Source organism: Planococcus citri, chromosome 3, assembly GCF_950023065.1.
Source record: "Planococcus citri chromosome 3, ihPlaCitr1.1, whole genome shotgun sequence".
In the NCBI taxonomy this organism is placed as follows: Eukaryota; Metazoa; Arthropoda; class Insecta; order Hemiptera; family Pseudococcidae; genus Planococcus; species Planococcus citri.
This window is the reverse complement of record NC_088679.1, coordinates 51,617,482-51,635,961: the sequence shown is the minus strand read 5'-3', so window position 1 is coordinate 51,635,961 and position 18,480 is coordinate 51,617,482. Positions and strand designations below refer to the sequence as shown.

The following is an 18,480-nucleotide window of genomic DNA, read 5'->3' as shown; positions in this document are numbered from 1 at the left end:
TTTTTTCTTTCATTTCTACGTCCACTCCGTGCAGTTTGATATGAAAAAGCTATCTCACAAAGGTATTTTCGAGCTTTAGCTTTACAAATTGGGTATCAGTCAAATTCAGAACTCGAAAGGTTGGTCCATTTTTTTCAATTCGAGCAGAATTCTTGTTATAATGTAATATAATGTAATGTAATAAATTGCATTGATGGTGATTTGTGTTTGTTATTGGAAAAAACAGACAAATAGGCAAAATATATGTACATTAAATAATTACAAGCTCAAAATCAAAGCTTTCTTTCATCTCTCTAGTTTAGTCTGTCTTCTAGTCTCTACTGTCTGGCGTCTATCTATTCTACATTTACATTCTACATCTACAGTCTACACTCTACGTCTACACAAAAAAATATGAAAAAAAAATAAAAATTTATAAAAGTGAAATTAATTTTGATGATAGATGGCGTTGTTCTCACTTATCGTATTTACAAATCCTTCTCAAATTGTGTTTTTGTAGAAAGAATGAAAAATGAACGTCATTTGCATTTTGTGATTTTTTGTGTTTACGATTCATTTAGAAATTTTCTGATCGTTAGTCGATAATAGATGTTGGGTTTTTTGATTGTTTGATATTTTCAGATTGATCTTTCCATTTTATTGAACTGTTAAAAATTTGTGCTGAAAAATGAGCGAATCTAGTGACTTGTACGCTTGCACGAAATGTTTTGCCAGACATCCGTTTAAAGAACTATCCCGAGGTTTGATGATGTGCAAGGTGAATATTTCTTTCTAAATGCTTTGTATTCATTTCTACTACCTAATCAACTATTCTGTATACAGTGATAATTTCAATCTGTCATCTATATGTTTAATTTTTCGAATCCGATGGTTTCAATTTATTGTACCAATGCTGTTGCATCGTACACGAACAGTGTTATCTGCAACGTCTTAGCGTTATTGTTGAAAAGTAATTCCAAGTATTTTACTTTTTGTTTAGGCCTGTCGAGTGGCGTATCCCATTATCAAATGTACCTATTGTAGAACGGAATTCCAACAATCACAGTAAGTGTTACGGATTTGCTTCATCGAAACGAACAACAACTACTCTTGAGCCTAACTGTATGTTTCTGTATTTCAGGAAAAACAGCTCTAATACTATTTGTTCGAAGTGTGAAAGTAACGTGAAGCAGTACGGTAAACCTCGAGTATGCGAATACTGCAACATTATAGCTGCATTTATCGGAAACAAATGTCAACGTTGTACCAACTCCGAACGGAAATATGGACTTCCCGTAACTTGCGAACAGTGCAAACAGAAATGTGCTTTTGATCGTAAAGAAGATGACAAAAAAGTGATTGATTTTCCATTACCGTAGTGTATCGAATAAAAATTGCATATCTAATAAATTTCTGTTCAGGTTGATGGCAAATTGCTTTGTTGGCTGTGTACATTGTCCTACAAACGAGCTTTGGCTAAAACAAAACGTGCTACTGAGAAGAAATCTCATAATATTAAAATCGTTACGAAGAATAAAGAAAGGTATAAAGATTGGCGATCTACGATGATGGAGTATTACGCTGTGAAATGTTGATTTGTTATGATTATTTAATAGGCCTCATCATCATATACATCATCATAAACGTCCCGTTCGTGTAGACGTCACCAAATTGGATTATAGCAAAATGAACAATTCGAAGAATAAGAATATGAACTCGTCGTCTTCATCGGGGCCTAAAATGCCGAAAATTCATAGTGATTTGACCGATTCGAGCAACACTGATCATATAGTGATTATTACCGAATTGACGGAGAAATACGCGTCGTTGGAAAAACAGCTTCAATTGAAGGATAATCAAATTATAGAAAAAGATAAATATGTAAATATTTTTTTGTCTTTGTCTGCGTATTATTAAAACACGCGAGTTTTCTAATCGTTATATTTTGAATTTGCAGATAACCGAATTGAAAGCTACGCATTTTACGAAGGAAGAAGAAATACGAAATCTGATGATCGGTAAAAAGAAAGAGTATGAGAAGGAAATCGATGGATTACACGCTAAAATCAAGACGATGCAACGGGAAATAGGCTCTCTCAATAAACGTTTGTTAGCTAAAAATGGTTTAGGTAATAATGTAGGTGTTAGTAGCCAAGATGAAAGTGCTGCGAACAGCCCTGCTTCCAGTACGTAATGCATCCGTAACCATCCTACTTTTATATATTCGTTTTTCTCTTTCGTCGTTCAATTACCTCAAAACGTAACTAATTATCGTTTATAATGTTTATAATTTTCAATAGTGAGTGATGCTTGAATGAAGTTTTGTATTCGTCAGCGTAAGGTTTCATTTGAATTTTACCTGATCCGGTTGAACACTAACCGAACAATGATCAGCGTAAGGTTACAACCATACCTAACCTTTTTTTTGTGAATTTTATGTTGTGAAACCCGTAAACGAACCCATTTTTGATTCAACTTACTCGGTGAATACCCGTTTAGAAACATTTAATTTTTAATTATTGAAATCAAATATATTCCTATGTATGTTTTAAAATAATTTACGTATAATGCGTGTAATAAGTGATTGAAATGCGTAGATTTTCAAAACTGTGGCTGTATACGTATTACGTAGTAACTGTTTTTATTGGGCATTGGTTCTTATTACATTTACGAATAATTATTTGAAAATTCACCGGAGATATTATGTTAGCAATAATTGATACTTTATCGTTGAAGGTTTCATGTTTGTAAATTTTAACCATACGAATACGACTGCTTGGTATTTCAGTTACTTGAAAAGTAAGTAAAGTACTTAATACTTTTGGTTAGTGATATCGTGAATACAAAAGAATTAAATTCCATTTCATTTTAATACCTGAAATTCCCAACATTCTTATTTGTTTAGAAATAATTTGACGTTGTTGAAAAACTTGAACGATAAGTATCACGTATTAATTCTTTTTGTGTGAAAATAAAAAAAAAATAGTGCAGTATTCTGTTTAGATTTAACACACGTTCACATTGATGTTTGTGTATAATTTATATTTATTTATTATTTGTATTTGTAATTTATGATAATACGTTTAGCAAATGTTTTATTACATTCTACCAGTTTTGATTTTGTAAATATATTTGAAATTTTATTTGTGTATATCGCTTTGTCTTAATTTTATTTTCGAAATGTTTGAACCTATATTATTGAATTTATTAATAGATGTAATTTTCTCGTATTTGAATTTGAAACAATATTATGATTTGATTTGTATTAATGTAAATAATACGAATTATAATGTGTTAATTTGTTGATGTATTTTAGAAAAATGCATGTTTGTAAAGGTTTTTCATTCGATATTCTTTTATTAAAAAATTATATTTTCATTAACACGTTTTTATTTGTAGTCTGAAAAATTTGATTTTAGTGCAAAACAATAATTCTCATTGAAAAATCAATTCGTGGAAAATTTTTAATAAATGGCAATACAAAAACACATAACTAGTGGAGATTTCACTATATTTGCTAAAGCTAGACATATTTAAACACAAGAATGGAAATGATTATCGCGTAATATGGAACAATAATAAATAAAAAATACCACTCGTTGACAAACCGTGGAAAATTAAATTGAATAATTTAATTATGACTTAACAACAAGTGAGTAATATGGAAGACTTCGTGATTTGAACAACAAAATTCAGTCTATATCAGCATCACAATGCAGAATTGAAAGCTATTTTGATTTGCTACTTGATTTGAATCAACAGAATGTTTATAATACATAAAATACATATCATGTTCTTCAAGCATACTAAATTTTATCTACATACTCGTATGTAACTTTTGCGAACATATACAGATAGATACTCGTACCTAATTCTTCAAGTGGTAACTAACCTGGCCAATCTAGGCAAAGTAGATATAGTTAATTAAATGGACTAGAATGGAATTAATAAAGTGACATACGTCATTTTTTGCAAAAGATTATGTTTCAAGTATCATTATCAAGTTATTACCTATCTACATTTAATTACTTAAGATAACAGTCCTGATAGCAAATTTCGTATCAAGTGGCAATTGAACGATTAAAAAATATATTGAAGTCATGAGTAAGCAACTACAGCCTATAGAGTTTTACTTTTGAATAAAACTTTTGGATTTTCGATTTCTTCTTTGCTTTGGATCAATTTGAGTTCCAAAAGTTTTGGGTCAAAATCATTACCAGCATCTGTCAAATAAACAAATATCGTAAAAAGAATTTTACTATACACCTAAATAATTTATTGGACATTATTATGCAGGTTGTAGTACGGTTAGCATAGATTCTAACATTTCTAACTCATTATTTATTTACCTTCATAAAACTGCATCGTTTTAGAAATGATGGCGTATATAGTTGATACAGTATTTTCTAAAGCTGCGCTTATATCGCTGGTTTTACTCATCCACGCCAGAAATAGAGCAGAAAATAAGTCTCCGGTACCGGTAAATCTTGCTTTTAGTTTTGGTATTTCGATCATCACTCGCTTTCTAGAATTTCCTACCAATTTTTTAAAAGTTTCAAGTAGGTAAAACGTTGTAGTAATTTTCAATACCTATTTCATTTAATTAAGGTTCTTCAACTCACCATCTGCATGGCTAGCTAGCGTTGTTAAAGTATTGGGATCTGAGTATGTAGCAGAAGACATAACGACAGTTTTACAACCTTTGTTATGCAATGAATCAATCGCTTGCAGTGTTTTTTCCAAAGTATCGACTTTAATTTCACTTAAAATTCTGAAAGCACGCTTACATTGGTAAATTATATTCTTATTTTAGAACTAGGATAAGTACGAATAGGTATACTTACTCTAGTTCAAATTGATTTGGAGTAATGATATCTGCTAATGGAATGATGGCATTTTTAAATATAGGGACGAGATCTTCTGGCACATACAGTTCTCCATCATCTCCTAACACTGGATCGCACACTAAATACAGAATAAAATGAAACGTTCGCATTGTGCTCATCGTTAGATATAATTTATAAAAATATTACTAGTGATACATACGTACCATAAATTAAATTTGGATTTTTTGTTTTCAACGAAGAAACAAACTTCTCTATCGTCTTTAAAAATAATGAATTTCCCACATAGCCTGTCAGCAAATGAGAATACGAAGTGTCTAGACTATTGGCAGCTAATCCTTCGGTTAAATCATCTATCAAAAGGATAAAGGATCGTAATTAGATTTTTATTTAAATTGAAAGAAAAATATCAACTTTTTCATGAATGAATAATAATTATGAATACCCAAATCTTTCTCGTTTAAAACTTGTCCTTTGAAGACTTTATATCCAGTGTGATTGGATAACTGTACAGAGTTGATAGAATCTACTTCAAAACCTAAAAGCTGTCAAGATATCCGTCTAAATATTAAAGTTCACACAGATAGGTATACTTAAAATATGAATAAATGTACCTGTAGAGGAAACGTAGCACTTTTGTTTCCAACATATCCATACACGACATGACTTTGGATAGATAGTACTCTCGGATAATCAGGCATTTTTGAAGAGAAATATTCGTCTCGAAACACAGCTTTATTGAAAGGGATAATCAAATATCACTGTGTTGATTCATAGAACTCAGAATATAGCTTCATCGATTAATTTTCAACCAATGGATGTACATAAGCAAAATTAATAAAATACTAATTGAGATCAATCTAGAAATCAAGCTTAAATTTATTATTTGATAGCCTCAGACTACACCAAAAAAATAAACTTACTTGTACACTGATAAGAAACATCGGAAAAATAGATAACAGCTGAGCATGGCATGGCGGGGCTAGCGGGGCGTGTCAAAAGTACATACGTAAGCATTTCGTAGGCGGTAAATTTGAAGTCAAGGTTCTGAAATAGTTCTGAATAATTTTTTTTTTTCATAAAAAGTGTAAGTGATGGACTGATGGATGCATTTTTATCGTTATTCGTTAAGCATGCCGAAGCATCGCGAAGATAGTTGAATCAATTTTTAGAGTTACCTATACTCTATACTTGCCTAGGTACTACTTACATACTGACGAGTGACAATTGATGATTTGACGAATTATTTTCTATTTCTGTAGGTCTTTTTATTACCTTCCTATAAGTTGAGCTCAATAATTAAGCTACTATTGATCTATATTCATGGGGTTGATGACCTGTGCGTAGTGTATTTCATGCATAATATCAGGGCATAATATCAGGAGGTAGGTACTAGGTACCTTCAAATTTTTTTTAGTTCAAATTACATGCATTTCACAATACATAATTATAATTATCTGAACTATTTTCAACAAAATTGAAGGATAATTTCATTTCTGAATGGTAACCTTTTGATGAAATAAAGATTTTTTTTCAATTTTAGTCCCTTTTCGAATTTTTTAAAATTTAAATTTAAAGTCATTGAAGCCGAGCATGCAGATTAAACTCATAACATAACTATTGTCTGAAACCTAGACACAATTTCTGAGATGAGGACGGATAATCTGGTTCAATGAAAACATTCGTAGGTATCATTTTCTCTCTCATTACTTATGTATTACCGAAAGTGTAACAATATTAGAATGGAAATGATAAAAAATTAACGCAATCTCCACACCAGCCTACTTACTGCTTGCTGATGATAGCAAAAAAAAAAAGTATTACGAAATTAAACTGAAATTCCATAAATTTTATTACGCTCAAGGATACAGCAATGTGTTTGAAATATTCCATGAGATTAAAACCGATAGTATATAAATTGAAATAAAAATTTATAAGCTAATATTTTCACTTCACCACCGCACTTTGAGGAGATTGAACATAACGGTCATTAAAAAATATTAAATACATATATATAATTCATAAAACGAAAAATCATTCATTTGTACGAAGAAATTTCCTTAACATTAACAAAAAATTGCCGATTATCATAATTACTTGTTCGAAAAGGAAAAAAATCAGACTTACAATAAATAAAAGATATCACAAAAATCATAAATTAATAATTTTTGAGAGACGATTTAAATCTCTTCAAAGAAGATGACAATATAATTCTATGCGCATAATGTGCAGTACATTTCTGACAAGCTACGCACGAATACATATAATCGACTGAGGATTTTTTTTCCTTAATCAAATACAAAAAAACAATAATACGACAATAAAACAGAATGAGTGCTTTCAACAATTATCACAAAAGCTATACACAATAAGGATACTTAAACATAACGACTTCGAGATACATATGATGAAGCCCTTCCTTTAGGATTCAAATTTTTGTCGATAATAAATTAAAAACAAAAAAATTCGTGAAGAATAAAAAAAAAATGATACGCTACAGAATTGACATTAGCAACTACTGGAAAAAAAACTTCAATTTGAATTATTTTCATCAACAATCTGAAGCATGAAAGGACTAGCCTAATACTGCTGAAGCTAGTAAATTTCATATTTACCGCACGTAAATAATTACAACATTTTTCATCTAGATAATTACAAAAACAAAAGCCATGTAAACTAATAGTAGATCAACGCAGTGTGCAATGCCTTTCGATACTCATAAACTGTACACAATAATTATCAATTACACATATAAATATTATACATATTAAAAGCATTTCTTTTCTATTTTAACCAAAATAAGAAAATGGTCACGAGAAAAAAAATAAAACGTTGGAGTTGGTTTGAAAATACTCAAACATAATACATTATAACACATCGTAGTAAAGAAAATAAAAATGACTTCATTTTCAAACTACACTCGATCAATACACATCAACTTAAAACAAAGATCTTCGGAAAAACATTAAAAAAACAATAACAACGCAGGTCAAATAATAAAAGGAACGAAATAATAAGTAACTACAACTTTTTTATCATCAACTTTTTTCAAAAGCGTAAATTATGGAATAAAATTTCAAAGCGTATTACAATATGACGATCATCAGTCGATTTTGTAATGATTTCACAACGCATAAGTATACGTTAAAAGGAATACCATCGGAAATGGATTACTGACTCTTGATTTTATCGTCCTTATTACTGGTATAAATACTTCCGGGAATGCTGGACGGTTTCTTCTTGCCAGACTTGCTAAAGTACGCTTTGTAGAAGAACTGGGCGAACAATACGAAATAGCTGAAGTACATGCAAGTTGACAGTTTGATATTCAGATAGGTAATATGACAAGCTTGATTGTTAGTCAAGTATACGTAAGACCAATAATTGACCAAACAACCGATGACCATTTGAGTGATTTGGAGCGATGTGATCAACATCATGATGAATCTCGGTGGAAAGAAGCCCATTGCTCGCAAAGCGTAATAAGAGTACATCAACGAATGCACACAATAGTTCATCACGATGAACCATCGAGCAGAGGAGGTGTATTCTTTGTACGCGTACCAGGTGTACAGCAACACGGTGATGTGATGATACCAGTGTAAAAATATCAACGGCTGTTTACGTAAAACTACGAATACGGTGTCACCCAACTCCGGTAATTTCGATAACGCAAACATCCAAGTCCAAAATCCAGCAACTTTGTCTGATTCTATGAAACTGTAACAGAAAAAAATACTCGGGTTAAAACAACTTCAAGAATAATTCCATAGTAAAAATAAGACATAGGTAAATAATATTTGGGGAAAAAATTAACATTCCAGTTCCATAACAAAAAAACTCAACGCATCTACCAGAAACAATACCACAATGAGTCAAAGAACGAACTCATGACTTGGGATATCCCACTGAATAATCGTTAGTTATACACAGGTTCATCGGCTGTTAGAGATTAATTTAAATTATGTAATCGGTTATCAACGAATGATTGATTTTCATCAGCATTATAGAAAAGCTAATCAAATTAATAAAAACCACAAGGTTTACACTTCGAATTATTCGATGCTCTGCAGAAATCCGATTACAAATTTTCTGAAATTTAAATTCAACTAGTCAAATCATGACAATTATCTTCTATTTAATGAATCTACCTACTTACATCAATATGTTCAGAGAAAAGAGAATTATAATTTTACAGGCGATAAGTGATTTCGGTAAAGGTTTTTTATTCAAACACATTTTGTCAAATCAGATGGAAATTTGACGTAAGTGTTTAGGTATGTTCAACTTTCAGAAATAAGTCATATACCGAAATATTGTTGGAGCAATCACTCGAATGAAAGTTTGAACTCATAATGAAGTGAATGAAAAGCCACATGAAACCTCGATTTTAAAAAGTATGACTCGGTGAGCTTTTCAGGTCTGATATTCACCGGTCATCATGAATAAGAAAATTATGAAATCCGAAAAATCGTGGCGGATTCTCCAAATGCATTTCAATACAATTAGAGCGCTTACGAAAGACTATATCCTTTCATATCAGCATTAAAGTATACTGCATTAATAAGGCTGCACGTTGTTTTACAGAGTCTAACAACGATTACCAATTTGTAATGAAATTGTCGCCCTGAAAATGTATTCAATTAACGCAGTGTTAGGGCCAGGTAACCTTTAAGAAAACTTCATTAGCATAATTAGGAAACGTAAAACATCGTTCTCTAATAATGAGTACATAGCACAGTGCACAAACACATAATTCGTCATATTATACTAATACTGTCACGATGTCGGCGTTTTTTTTTCAACCAAAGCCGAATCAATGAAGACGTTCATAAATAAAACTAAGCTGGTAATACTATACTTTACGGTTACACGTACCTAGGTACACAGACGGAATGATATATACCGTAATTCGATAGCACATGAAATAATTCAGGTAGAGTTCTAGCTGATCCTATGAGACTGAAAACAGCTAACATAGTATTCCACGTTATTAGGATTTTTCTCAAATTCAACCGTGTCCGGTCTTTCATGTAGTGTTTCAGAGAGAACACAAGTAACAGATATATTCCACAGAAATAGAACCCATTTGTCCAGTTGCTGTCCATCCATGCTCGGGCTTTTTCCGGTGAAAATTTCTTCTCGAATTCAAATACGTAAGAGTATATCGGTGTGACTGAAGTAACATTATGCCTCATGTTGGAGTTGCTCATAATAGCGTCAGATTTTCCGTACACCATTTTCCAAGATAACGTTAGGTTTTCTTACGTGCTGATAACTATGCAGTTAAAGACGTAAACTACATACTACGCCGAACACACTTTTAGAGAAACCGAATTTATCTAAATTTAAATTTATCGACTGCCACTATTCGTTTAAAGTCTAAATTCTTCTGAAATACACTTAAAAAAATTACTCATTCAGTATCAAGCCGCTAATCGATCACATGTGTGAAAAGTGGCGTGATTTTCACAGCCAGTGTAACCGTTCTATTCTGTCTCTAATGGCGCTAGCCCGCTAGCATTGATTAAAGCTCTTTAATACAAGTATGGAAATAGAGTATGCTCTTAAGAAAGTCATAGCATTTTACGTATGTGTTACGTACTGCGCATGGCAGGTTGGTGTCGTCACGCGGTGGAGGTGGGTGGAGCAACCAATGTGGTGCAACGTTGTACGTGAACAGCTGATTTGATGCTTGCTCGCGCACTGCGCAGTACGTAAAACTTACGTGAAATCCTTCGACTTTCTTAAGAGTATAATCTATTTCCATACTTGTATTAAAGAGCTTTAGCATTGATGATGCTCATTTTTTGTTCGATCAATGAAACTGAAAGAAATAACGAACCATCGACGAATGAAAATTCAATACGTGTATTTTAAATTTCAAAATGTTGTTTGAGGATTCTTTTATGCTCACGATTGTTTGAGTAATATTGAAATTAATTTCTCACAAGATTTTAGAAAGAGCGGAAAGAGTGAACGAAATGTTGGAATTGAGGCTGCACTGAATGTATCATGATGTGTCGCAAACTTTCTCAGAAAATGTTAGGTTTGTCTGCTCGTTTCGTCCCAATTTCATCGAATTTGAATGAGTATTGACGTCAATTTTATAAATTTTATTAATTAAATAATTACAATAATGAGAGTAAATTTACTCATGAATCGTGGCATTATTTCTGCAGTAAGAAATAAGTATAATTCATTTGGGATTCATTTTATTTTCCAATCAAAAGTCCCACCATTGTCGACCTCTGATTTTTAAAATCAAAATTAAAATTTTTTGATGAGATTACTGCAGCTTCTGCAAGTGAGAGAAATGTTTGAAGAGCAGCCATAGTTCAAAATATTGAGAAACACTTTCTTAATTTTTGAAAAGTAAAGTGTTCATGAGAACAACGATGGAATTATTAAGAAATAAGAATTGAATTTATTCTTCATTGTTTTTTATTCTAATTCAATTTTCACGAATTTCTAAGCTTTTGTTTGAAGAACAGCCATGCACAATTCACATTTTCAACAATTTACATAAACCCAATCTAATTTTCACTCCCAAATCCAAATGCGATTTCATCATGGAAATTCAATCTCCTGTAAAATTTCCATTTCATAGACTAGGTACATAGGTAGGTAGGTACTTACGTTGTTTTATAAAAACGTACCCCTTAAGTACCGAGTACTTATATGTACAGATACTTTAATTTGAACTTTTTGCAATGCACCTACCTACTTCGACTACACGGGTAATTAGGTAGATCCTTATGTACAGTTAAGTTACTTACAATACAAAAATTATTAATTATGAATTTATTAATTTCAACAAAACTAAAGCACGTACAACTGTACGTAGTTAGGCCTGCCTTTTTAATTGCATGTAAGTACTTTAATACGATGAGTAGAAGTGGATGGAAACGTTATGATAATCCAGCCAATCCAGGGTAAGCATAAATTACGTAAGTATACTCGCAGTCATTCAAGTTGAAGTTGACTCGATGAATTTGCCATATTTATAATCATTTCTATCAAAATTAGATTCGAAGCACACATTGACCGGAATTGATCAGTTTGAGGATGTGGAATGTAACTACGCGGTTAGGAAGGACACGAGTAAACAATGCATGACAGAAAAATTGCTTTCAATAATATTACATATTTAGGTAAGTTATAGCCTATGTAATTACATAGATACATCGAGTACACTGGTTCTACACAAATAAATGAAATAATCACGCGAGCACTTAACGACAGTAAGTAGGAGGGATATGTAATGTATTCGCGATAAAGATCTATGCTCTCACCTCTCAACGACTTCCACGTTTTCTATATCAATTAAAAATAGAATTCAGTAGGCCTAATTATGCTCATCTCATGTCATTCGTTCGTTGCATCTTCATAGCACTAGCACCTAATCACCTATAATGTAAATTCTATTCATTCTTATTTTATAGGAAACAGTAGTAGGTACTAGAGGTATATATCAGTTTCGATTCAGTTTTCTTCTCATTATCAAATTTTTGTACGTACGAGTTGATGTTCAGACTTCGGAACAGTCGTGAGCTATTAACGAGCTGGACAAATTTTGTCATTTTTATAACCAAATAATTATTCTCATGTGTAAAATATCTGTTCAAGATTATGGCGCAGGCAGGGGCGGAACAAACCAATTTCAGTAGGGGGGAGTGAAATCTTGAAAATGCCAACTGCAAACAGGGACGTGCAGAGAAAATCCGAGCTCGGAGGGGAAAAAGGACAAGTCATGCTATTTGTGTAGGAGGGAGGGTGTACATAGTCCTTTTGCCGACAAAAAATTGTAATTTTGCCGCAATAATCAACATTTTAACAAAATTTTGAAAATCTAAATGGTTCTGTTCAGAAGAAAAATGAAAAATTTGCATTTTTCATATGCTTTGAGTATTAATTTCTGTTCAATTAGGTAAATTGAGAAATAAAAAAAAAAAAATTATCCAAGCAAAGCTAGGGCAAAAGCTTTTGAAGAAGTGTTTGAAACTGATGTTTGTTTGAAGTACCTGGTGTAAAGAAAATCCAACTCAATTATTTTATTGTTGATCAGTTTTTAATTACCTATAGGTAAGTACGATACTGAAAAATGCAAAAATGACAATTTGGCAATTAAACACTCAATATTGCCAAGTTGCCAACTTTCGTCCAATCTTGCCAACTAGGGGCGTTATTAGCCCCCTGACCCCCCCCCCGTTGTTCCGCCCCTGGACGCAGGGCTGTTGAAACAACAAATGAACAAAATTAAACCCAACAAACCAACACAAAAATTTGCTGAAACTGTTGATGTTGTTTCTGGGGGAGAGGGAGGGTGAAGTTTTACTCATTCTCTTTTACTTCCAGTTCAGTTCTAGTCTAGTACTTCCATCACTGGTATTAGGGTGTTTGGTATAGGTAGGTAGGTAGGTACTAGGTAGGTAGGTACGCGAGAGAAGTTCAACCGATGAATTTCAAAAAATTTTCATGAGAGAGATAGACTGAACAATCAGATTGTGATATTCGAAAAAAAAATTGAATTTGAGTGATCATTCATTTGGGAAATTGAGGATTTTTTCGATCCTCTTCAAAAGATTATGTTTGATTTCCATATGCAGGCTAGAACAAAAAACCAAGTAAAAAATGATTTGTTTAAAATTTTTTCGATTATTTCTCTTCATTTTTTCATAAGACCCGTACAAAGGAAAAACGAATTTAATGCTCCAAAACACGATATTATTTCAATCCCTTTTTTCAATTATGTAACTTCGACAGCCAACAAGGAAAAATATTCACATCGCAACAAAATTGGAATAAAAAATGAGACCGGGGGTTTCAATTTTGACCAAAATTTTAGAATTTCAATTTAAAAAATAAATTGGTGTAAATTCAAATTTTTAAAACTTTTTTAGAATCAACAAAATTTGTATTTTTCTGAAGTTGAAAAATTTCTGCAGCTTTGAATAAAAAAGTTGAAATTTCATTTTTGAATTTGAAGGAGAAATTTAGATGTAAGTTTTTCATTTCAATATTGAAAATATTTAGAAATTATACATTTGAAAAAAATCAAATTCCAAAAAGAAAAAGAAAATTTGTATATTTTCCATGCAAGTTCAGGAGTCGTCTAGTTGAAATAAATTCTGCCGCTGCATAGAAACAGCACCAAGCAAATTTTTTAAAATTCCAAAATGAAATTCGATCAATATTGAAAACCTCTGCGTTATTTCACCGTATCCCAATTTCGTTGAGATGTAAAAATTTCTCCTTGCGAGCTGTCAAAGTTTGTTGAGAAAAGGGCATGAAATTTTGCGCTTTGAAGCAATAAATTTTCCCTTTTCTGGTGTTTTATGGAAAAATTGAGATGAACAATCGAAAAAATTTTTCAAGTGATGAAATGTACAACAGAAAACTATCAACTTGCCTTTTTGTTTCAGTTTCTATAAAATGTGACTTTGAAAATCTACATAAATTAACATAAAAATAATGTTTTGAAAAACCTTGAAAAAAATTCTTAATTTCCAAAACGAATGCAGATTAATCAAATCCATTTTTTTTCATTTTCCAAATATCACAAAATGATTGTTCAGTCCAACTTTTCTCGTGAAAATTCTTGAAATTTACCAGTCAAACTTTCTACCAGGCGTCAAGTGTTAATAGGTACATTATATGGATCAGTGCTTACAGTGCGTGTACAAGTATATCGTTACATCTTTATTCTATACAATCAACCAGTTTTTAAAGTAGGTACATATATTCTAAAATTTCAGTGATTATAAATGGTAAATTTTTGTGCAGCCTTCATCACTGAATTGATGGGGAAAGTGATACGAGCAGATTAATAACAACTCATGATTAATTCTACTTACATAGTACACTAAATGCGTATTTATGATTATGTTTATGTTCATATGTTAGTTACTTGAATGAATAGCTTAGGTACGTAATTAATGGAGTAAACAGCACGTTCCCTAATCCGAAAATATTTACAATTATGCAGTAGGTAGAGTAGATATAGGTAGCGAGGTATACCCATGAATATTTATTCGATTACATCTCAAGTTATGTATGTACACGAGTACGTAAGGGTAACCAACATGTAGGTACATACATAGGTAGTACATAAACATACATACATTTTACATAGGTGCATTACTACATACTAGATAATAGAGTCTATATATCTATGCAATAACGAATCTTTCTCATGAATCACGATTTAAACAAATTCAATTAAAACCGAAATATTATTACTATGACTAACATCGGATTTGAAAAATTTTAATAAAATTTTTTTTGAGATTTCATTAGAGAGTTCTCAGTTACCTATACCTAGTGAAAAGATTTCTTCTCTTTAAGCAAATGTGTACTATGAAGTGTTTTACAAAAATTTATGGCGCGCATTATTTTTTTTTGTGGAGTGAAACCAATTTAAGAGAGGGGAAGAGGGGATCTTGAAAATATTACCGATTAATGACTTCTGTTTTTGATTTTATACATAGGGTACGTACTACGTAGGTACATATGTCTACCAATACAAGTATCGTTTTTCTGGCACATACTGTATAACATATTCCCAGACTTGAATTTTTATTTTAATACATAAGTACTTGTTTTGACTTCCTGTGAACGAATTTCCTTCTCTATGAATACTGACTTTAGTTGTCATGCAATGAATTTGTCTTGAAGGTTAATTTTAATAAATTCACAAGCATGTACCAGTTACATTGGATCAACTTTTTTCAATGTTCAATATTATTCCATTATCTGAAAAATCTTGTTTGCAATCAGATAGGTACTCGGCGTGTCGGCGAATGAAATATTGCAGACTACTTTGTCTAATTTATTGTCTCATTAGTTTTATAATTTTATTTGATTATGGTAGATAATCGTTTTGAGAACTAAAATTAAATAATAGGTACCATTTCATAGATTACTCAACACCTAATGAAAAGCAAACAGCTAGTTCTAAATCTAACGAGTAGGTAATTAAAGTATACCTGCCTATTACGAGTAACTTCATTTTATTTGTCATAGGTGTTTAGCAGTAATGATTTTAAAACCACTAAATTCATGCACAATTAGGCAGGCATATTAAGAAATGAACAGTAAAATTTGAGCAAATTTGATTTACATCTTACATGCAGCCAGCACCCAGTAGCCACACACTATCGTGTACTTACAATGAAATACGAGTATCCCATTTTAATCATAGGCTGTACAAGTGTACAATCAGTTTCGAGAATTGTTCCCAACTATTTTAGTTCGCTTACTCAATTTACGAATCATAAATAATTCATTTACTTAATAGGAAAGAATTGCGTCAACTTTTTAAGACTTGAATCGACGTTTGATGTTTACCTATTCTTGCATGTTAGTGCACGAATAACCTACATATATAAAATAGGTACCTAAGGTTTGCTCGTTGAAATAAGTAGGGAGGTACCTATCATATGTATTTTATTGAGAGAACTGATGTAGCATTTTAGCAGTAATAAATCTTAAAATTTTGAAACCTATAGTTGTTCGGAATACCTAATGGAATTTTTAGTTTTTTAACATAGCATTTTACAACTTGACAAATTACAATAATGAGAAGAAAAAATAAATTTACTAAATTTTCATCTTGTATCATGTTTTTTTTTTTTTTTTTTTTTAATAACTGGATGGCATTGCTCTTGATAAATAAAAAATGTAGAAGGTATTTAGTATAATTTTTGTACATGAGAATACTTATTTGTAGTTAGGTATCTATACTTATGGCGTTCTTCCAAACGGGGTTAAATCCGGTCGATGTGTAGTTTCTAATTTCATCTGACAACTTTCATGGATTTCTACCTGTGATGTGATATTGTACCACTAATAAGGTTTCGTGTTCGTATTTCAAGCTAGGTATACCTTACCTATACAACTACAAATAGTATTTATTTTTCACTTTTTAGAACCATAAAAGTTTTCGAGAATTCTCGTTCCAGGCAGAAAAATAATCAAGTTTAGGTGCATGAAAATATGAATCTATGTATATAACCACGAAATAGAATTACATCCTCGTGCATCAACTATACCTAGGTACTCGTTAACCTTGGAAAAGTATTTTGTACTATTTCATTGATGTAGTTTCTAGTTTCATGGTCGGAAAATTTGAACTGATATGAAACCGCCAAAATTTAACCCGTTGATATGAAAACCAAATAATGCAAATGTCGCACGCTAATCTGCCGGTAAAATTGATACCTAGGTACCTACCTATATAATATGTATTACTGCAAATTGTGCACACGAAGAAAATATATTTGAACAGCGTTGCGAGCAATTACGAAATTAACGAATTAATTTAATAAAAGAAAGAGGAAAACCATTTTCGAGCACCCACTTAAGGAATTAAGTCTACTACATACGTTTTCATTATACGAGTATTTCCACAATCGTCATTAAATGAGTTACCATGACTAATTCTTTATAAAAAGGCAATGCTTTCTCGGTCTCTATTCATTGTTGGGAAAAAAAATCAATTCTTAGAGAATTGTCGACTATATAATAGAAATAGGTATAGTTACCTATAATCATTTGGTAAATTTTTAGTAAGCTTATATCGCATTGTATTTTGTATACATACCTATTCGTATAAAACATGAGTTTTTTTTTTCTCACCTTTGAACGCATACCGAATGGTATATTCCGAAGTTTTTCAGCACGTGGAGTAATTCTGGTAATGTTCTGCTGGCACCGATGAAACTAAACACAGCTAAACCGGTGTTCCATACGACTAGAAATTTCTTTAAATTATATTTCGGTTTGTTTCGCATATAAAATTGGATAGAAAAAATTACGATCACATAAATTAAACACAAATAAAATCCACTCGTCCAGTAATTTAACATCAGTTGTCTGGTTTTTAAATGTACGAATTTTTTTTCAAAGTCAAACATGTACCCGTAGCTGGGAGCCACGGGTTTCGTGTAATTCAAAGTCGGATCCATTTTGAATAAAATTTAAAAAAAATTATTCACTTCACTAAACGTACACTTTCGAATATTTTACATACGAAAACGACGTATTTTTAAACACTTCGTCGTCGTTAACTTACTCCTTCATCTGCATAGGAAATCACCGACGACGCGGATTTATTTCAACCGCAAACTGAACCGAGTCGGAGTCGATCATACTCGCGTCGAAATCATTCGCATAGATACTATGGTACTATCGTAAGATCAGCTGATCGTCGAAGAGGTTCAAATAAACCGCTCTTTGCGACCAATGTTGCCAAAAGGGTAACTTTTAATTACCTCGAACGATTAAAGCATAGGATTTTTTTTTCATTTTTCGGCGAGATTTTTTGTAAATTTTGCAATATTCGCGTAGTAGCCGAATCAAAAAAATACTTACATTATTAGTTACCTTTGATGATGAGCGAAGTGAATTTATTTGTTGTCTCGGAATGAATGTGCTGAAATATAATTATACGGCTTATAGTGCGTGTACCTAGATTTGTTGAAGGTTATGAATGAATGAATGGTATTTGCTCGAGCTCGATTTACTATTTTCATCGCAAATTAACCTGTATTTCCTGCACAAGTACCTAGTTGTAATACATATGTAGGGTATAATTTTAAAAACTTGAAAAATTTTGAGTTGTGATGATTCAAATTAAAATTTGAATTCCTATAAC

The 18,480-nt window shown here is 31.7% G+C and overlaps 3 protein-coding genes across 4 annotated transcripts; 1 reads left to right on the top strand and 2 right to left on the bottom strand.

Moving 5' to 3' along the window:
• Positions 1 to 518: 518 nt before the first annotated feature.
• On the top strand, positions 519 to 2,571 carry LOC135840021 (protein FAM76A). Its single transcript, XM_065356334.1, has 6 exons — positions 519 to 757; positions 980 to 1,044; positions 1,121 to 1,334; positions 1,401 to 1,522; positions 1,596 to 1,860; positions 1,937 to 2,571. Exons 1-6 carry the CDS (start codon positions 668 to 670, stop codon positions 2,171 to 2,173), a joined length of 993 nt encoding a protein of 330 aa, XP_065212406.1. The 5' UTR covers positions 519 to 667; the 3' UTR covers positions 2,174 to 2,571.
• Positions 2,572 to 3,429: 858 nt separating this feature from the next.
• Positions 3,430 to 5,752, bottom strand: LOC135840024 (pyridoxal kinase-like). Its single transcript, XM_065356337.1, has 7 exons — positions 5,438 to 5,752; positions 5,269 to 5,368; positions 5,030 to 5,176; positions 4,824 to 4,944; positions 4,602 to 4,750; positions 4,329 to 4,514; positions 3,430 to 4,202 (listed from the first exon to the last, which is right to left on the bottom strand). The coding sequence occupies exons 1-7, from the start codon at positions 5,522 to 5,524 to the stop codon at positions 4,099 to 4,101; spliced, it is 894 nt and encodes a 297-aa protein (XP_065212409.1). The 5' UTR covers positions 5,525 to 5,752; the 3' UTR covers positions 3,430 to 4,098.
• Positions 5,753 to 6,651: 899 nt separating this feature from the next.
• On the bottom strand, positions 6,652 to 18,019 carry LOC135840022 (very long chain fatty acid elongase 6-like). Of its 2 annotated transcripts, none has more exons than XM_065356336.1 (2): positions 17,463 to 18,019; positions 6,652 to 8,543 (listed from the first exon to the last, which is right to left on the bottom strand). In XM_065356336.1, the coding sequence occupies exons 1-2, from the start codon at positions 17,789 to 17,791 to the stop codon at positions 7,994 to 7,996; spliced, it is 879 nt and encodes a 292-aa protein (XP_065212408.1). In that variant the 5' UTR covers positions 17,792 to 18,019; the 3' UTR covers positions 6,652 to 7,993. The 2 variants fall into 2 exon arrangements, with proteins under 2 accessions (XP_065212408.1, XP_065212407.1); XM_065356335.1 differs by lacking the exon at positions 17,463 to 18,019 and adding an exon at positions 9,702 to 10,327.
• Between the last annotated feature and the right edge of the window lie 461 nt (positions 18,020 to 18,480).

What these genes read in the sequence shown, in the direction of transcription:
- LOC135840021 (XM_065356334.1), top strand. Translation starts at nt 668, where the DNA reads ATGAGCGAATCTAGTGACTTGTACGCTTGCACGAAATGTTTTGCCAGA. An exon ending in ACGGAATTCCAACAATCACA is followed by an intron (nt 1,045 to 1,120) that starts GTAAGTGTTACG and finishes TCTGTATTTCAG; the next exon opens with GAAAAACAGCTCTAATACTA. An exon ending in GTTACGAAGAATAAAGAAAG is followed by an intron (nt 1,523 to 1,595) that starts GTATAAAGATTG and finishes ATTATTTAATAG; the next exon opens with GCCTCATCATCATATACATC.
- LOC135840024 (XM_065356337.1), bottom strand. Translation starts at nt 5,524, where the DNA reads ATGCCTGATTATCCGAGAGTACTATCTATCCAAAGTCATGTCGTGTAT. An exon ending in TTTAAACGAGAAAGATTTGG is followed by an intron (nt 5,177 to 5,268) that starts GTATTCATAATT and finishes TCCTTTTGATAG; the next exon opens with ATGATTTAACCGAAGGATTA. An exon ending in AACGATGCAGTTTTATGAAG is followed by an intron (nt 4,203 to 4,328) that starts GTAAATAAATAA and finishes TTTATTTGACAG; the next exon opens with ATGCTGGTAATGATTTTGAC.
- LOC135840022 (XM_065356335.1), bottom strand. Translation starts at nt 10,063, where the DNA reads ATGGTGTACGGAAAATCTGACGCTATTATGAGCAACTCCAACATGAGG. An exon ending in CATTCCGTCTGTGTACCTAG is followed by an intron (nt 8,544 to 9,701) that starts GTACGTGTAACC and finishes TTTCTGTTACAG; the next exon opens with TTTCATAGAATCAGACAAAG.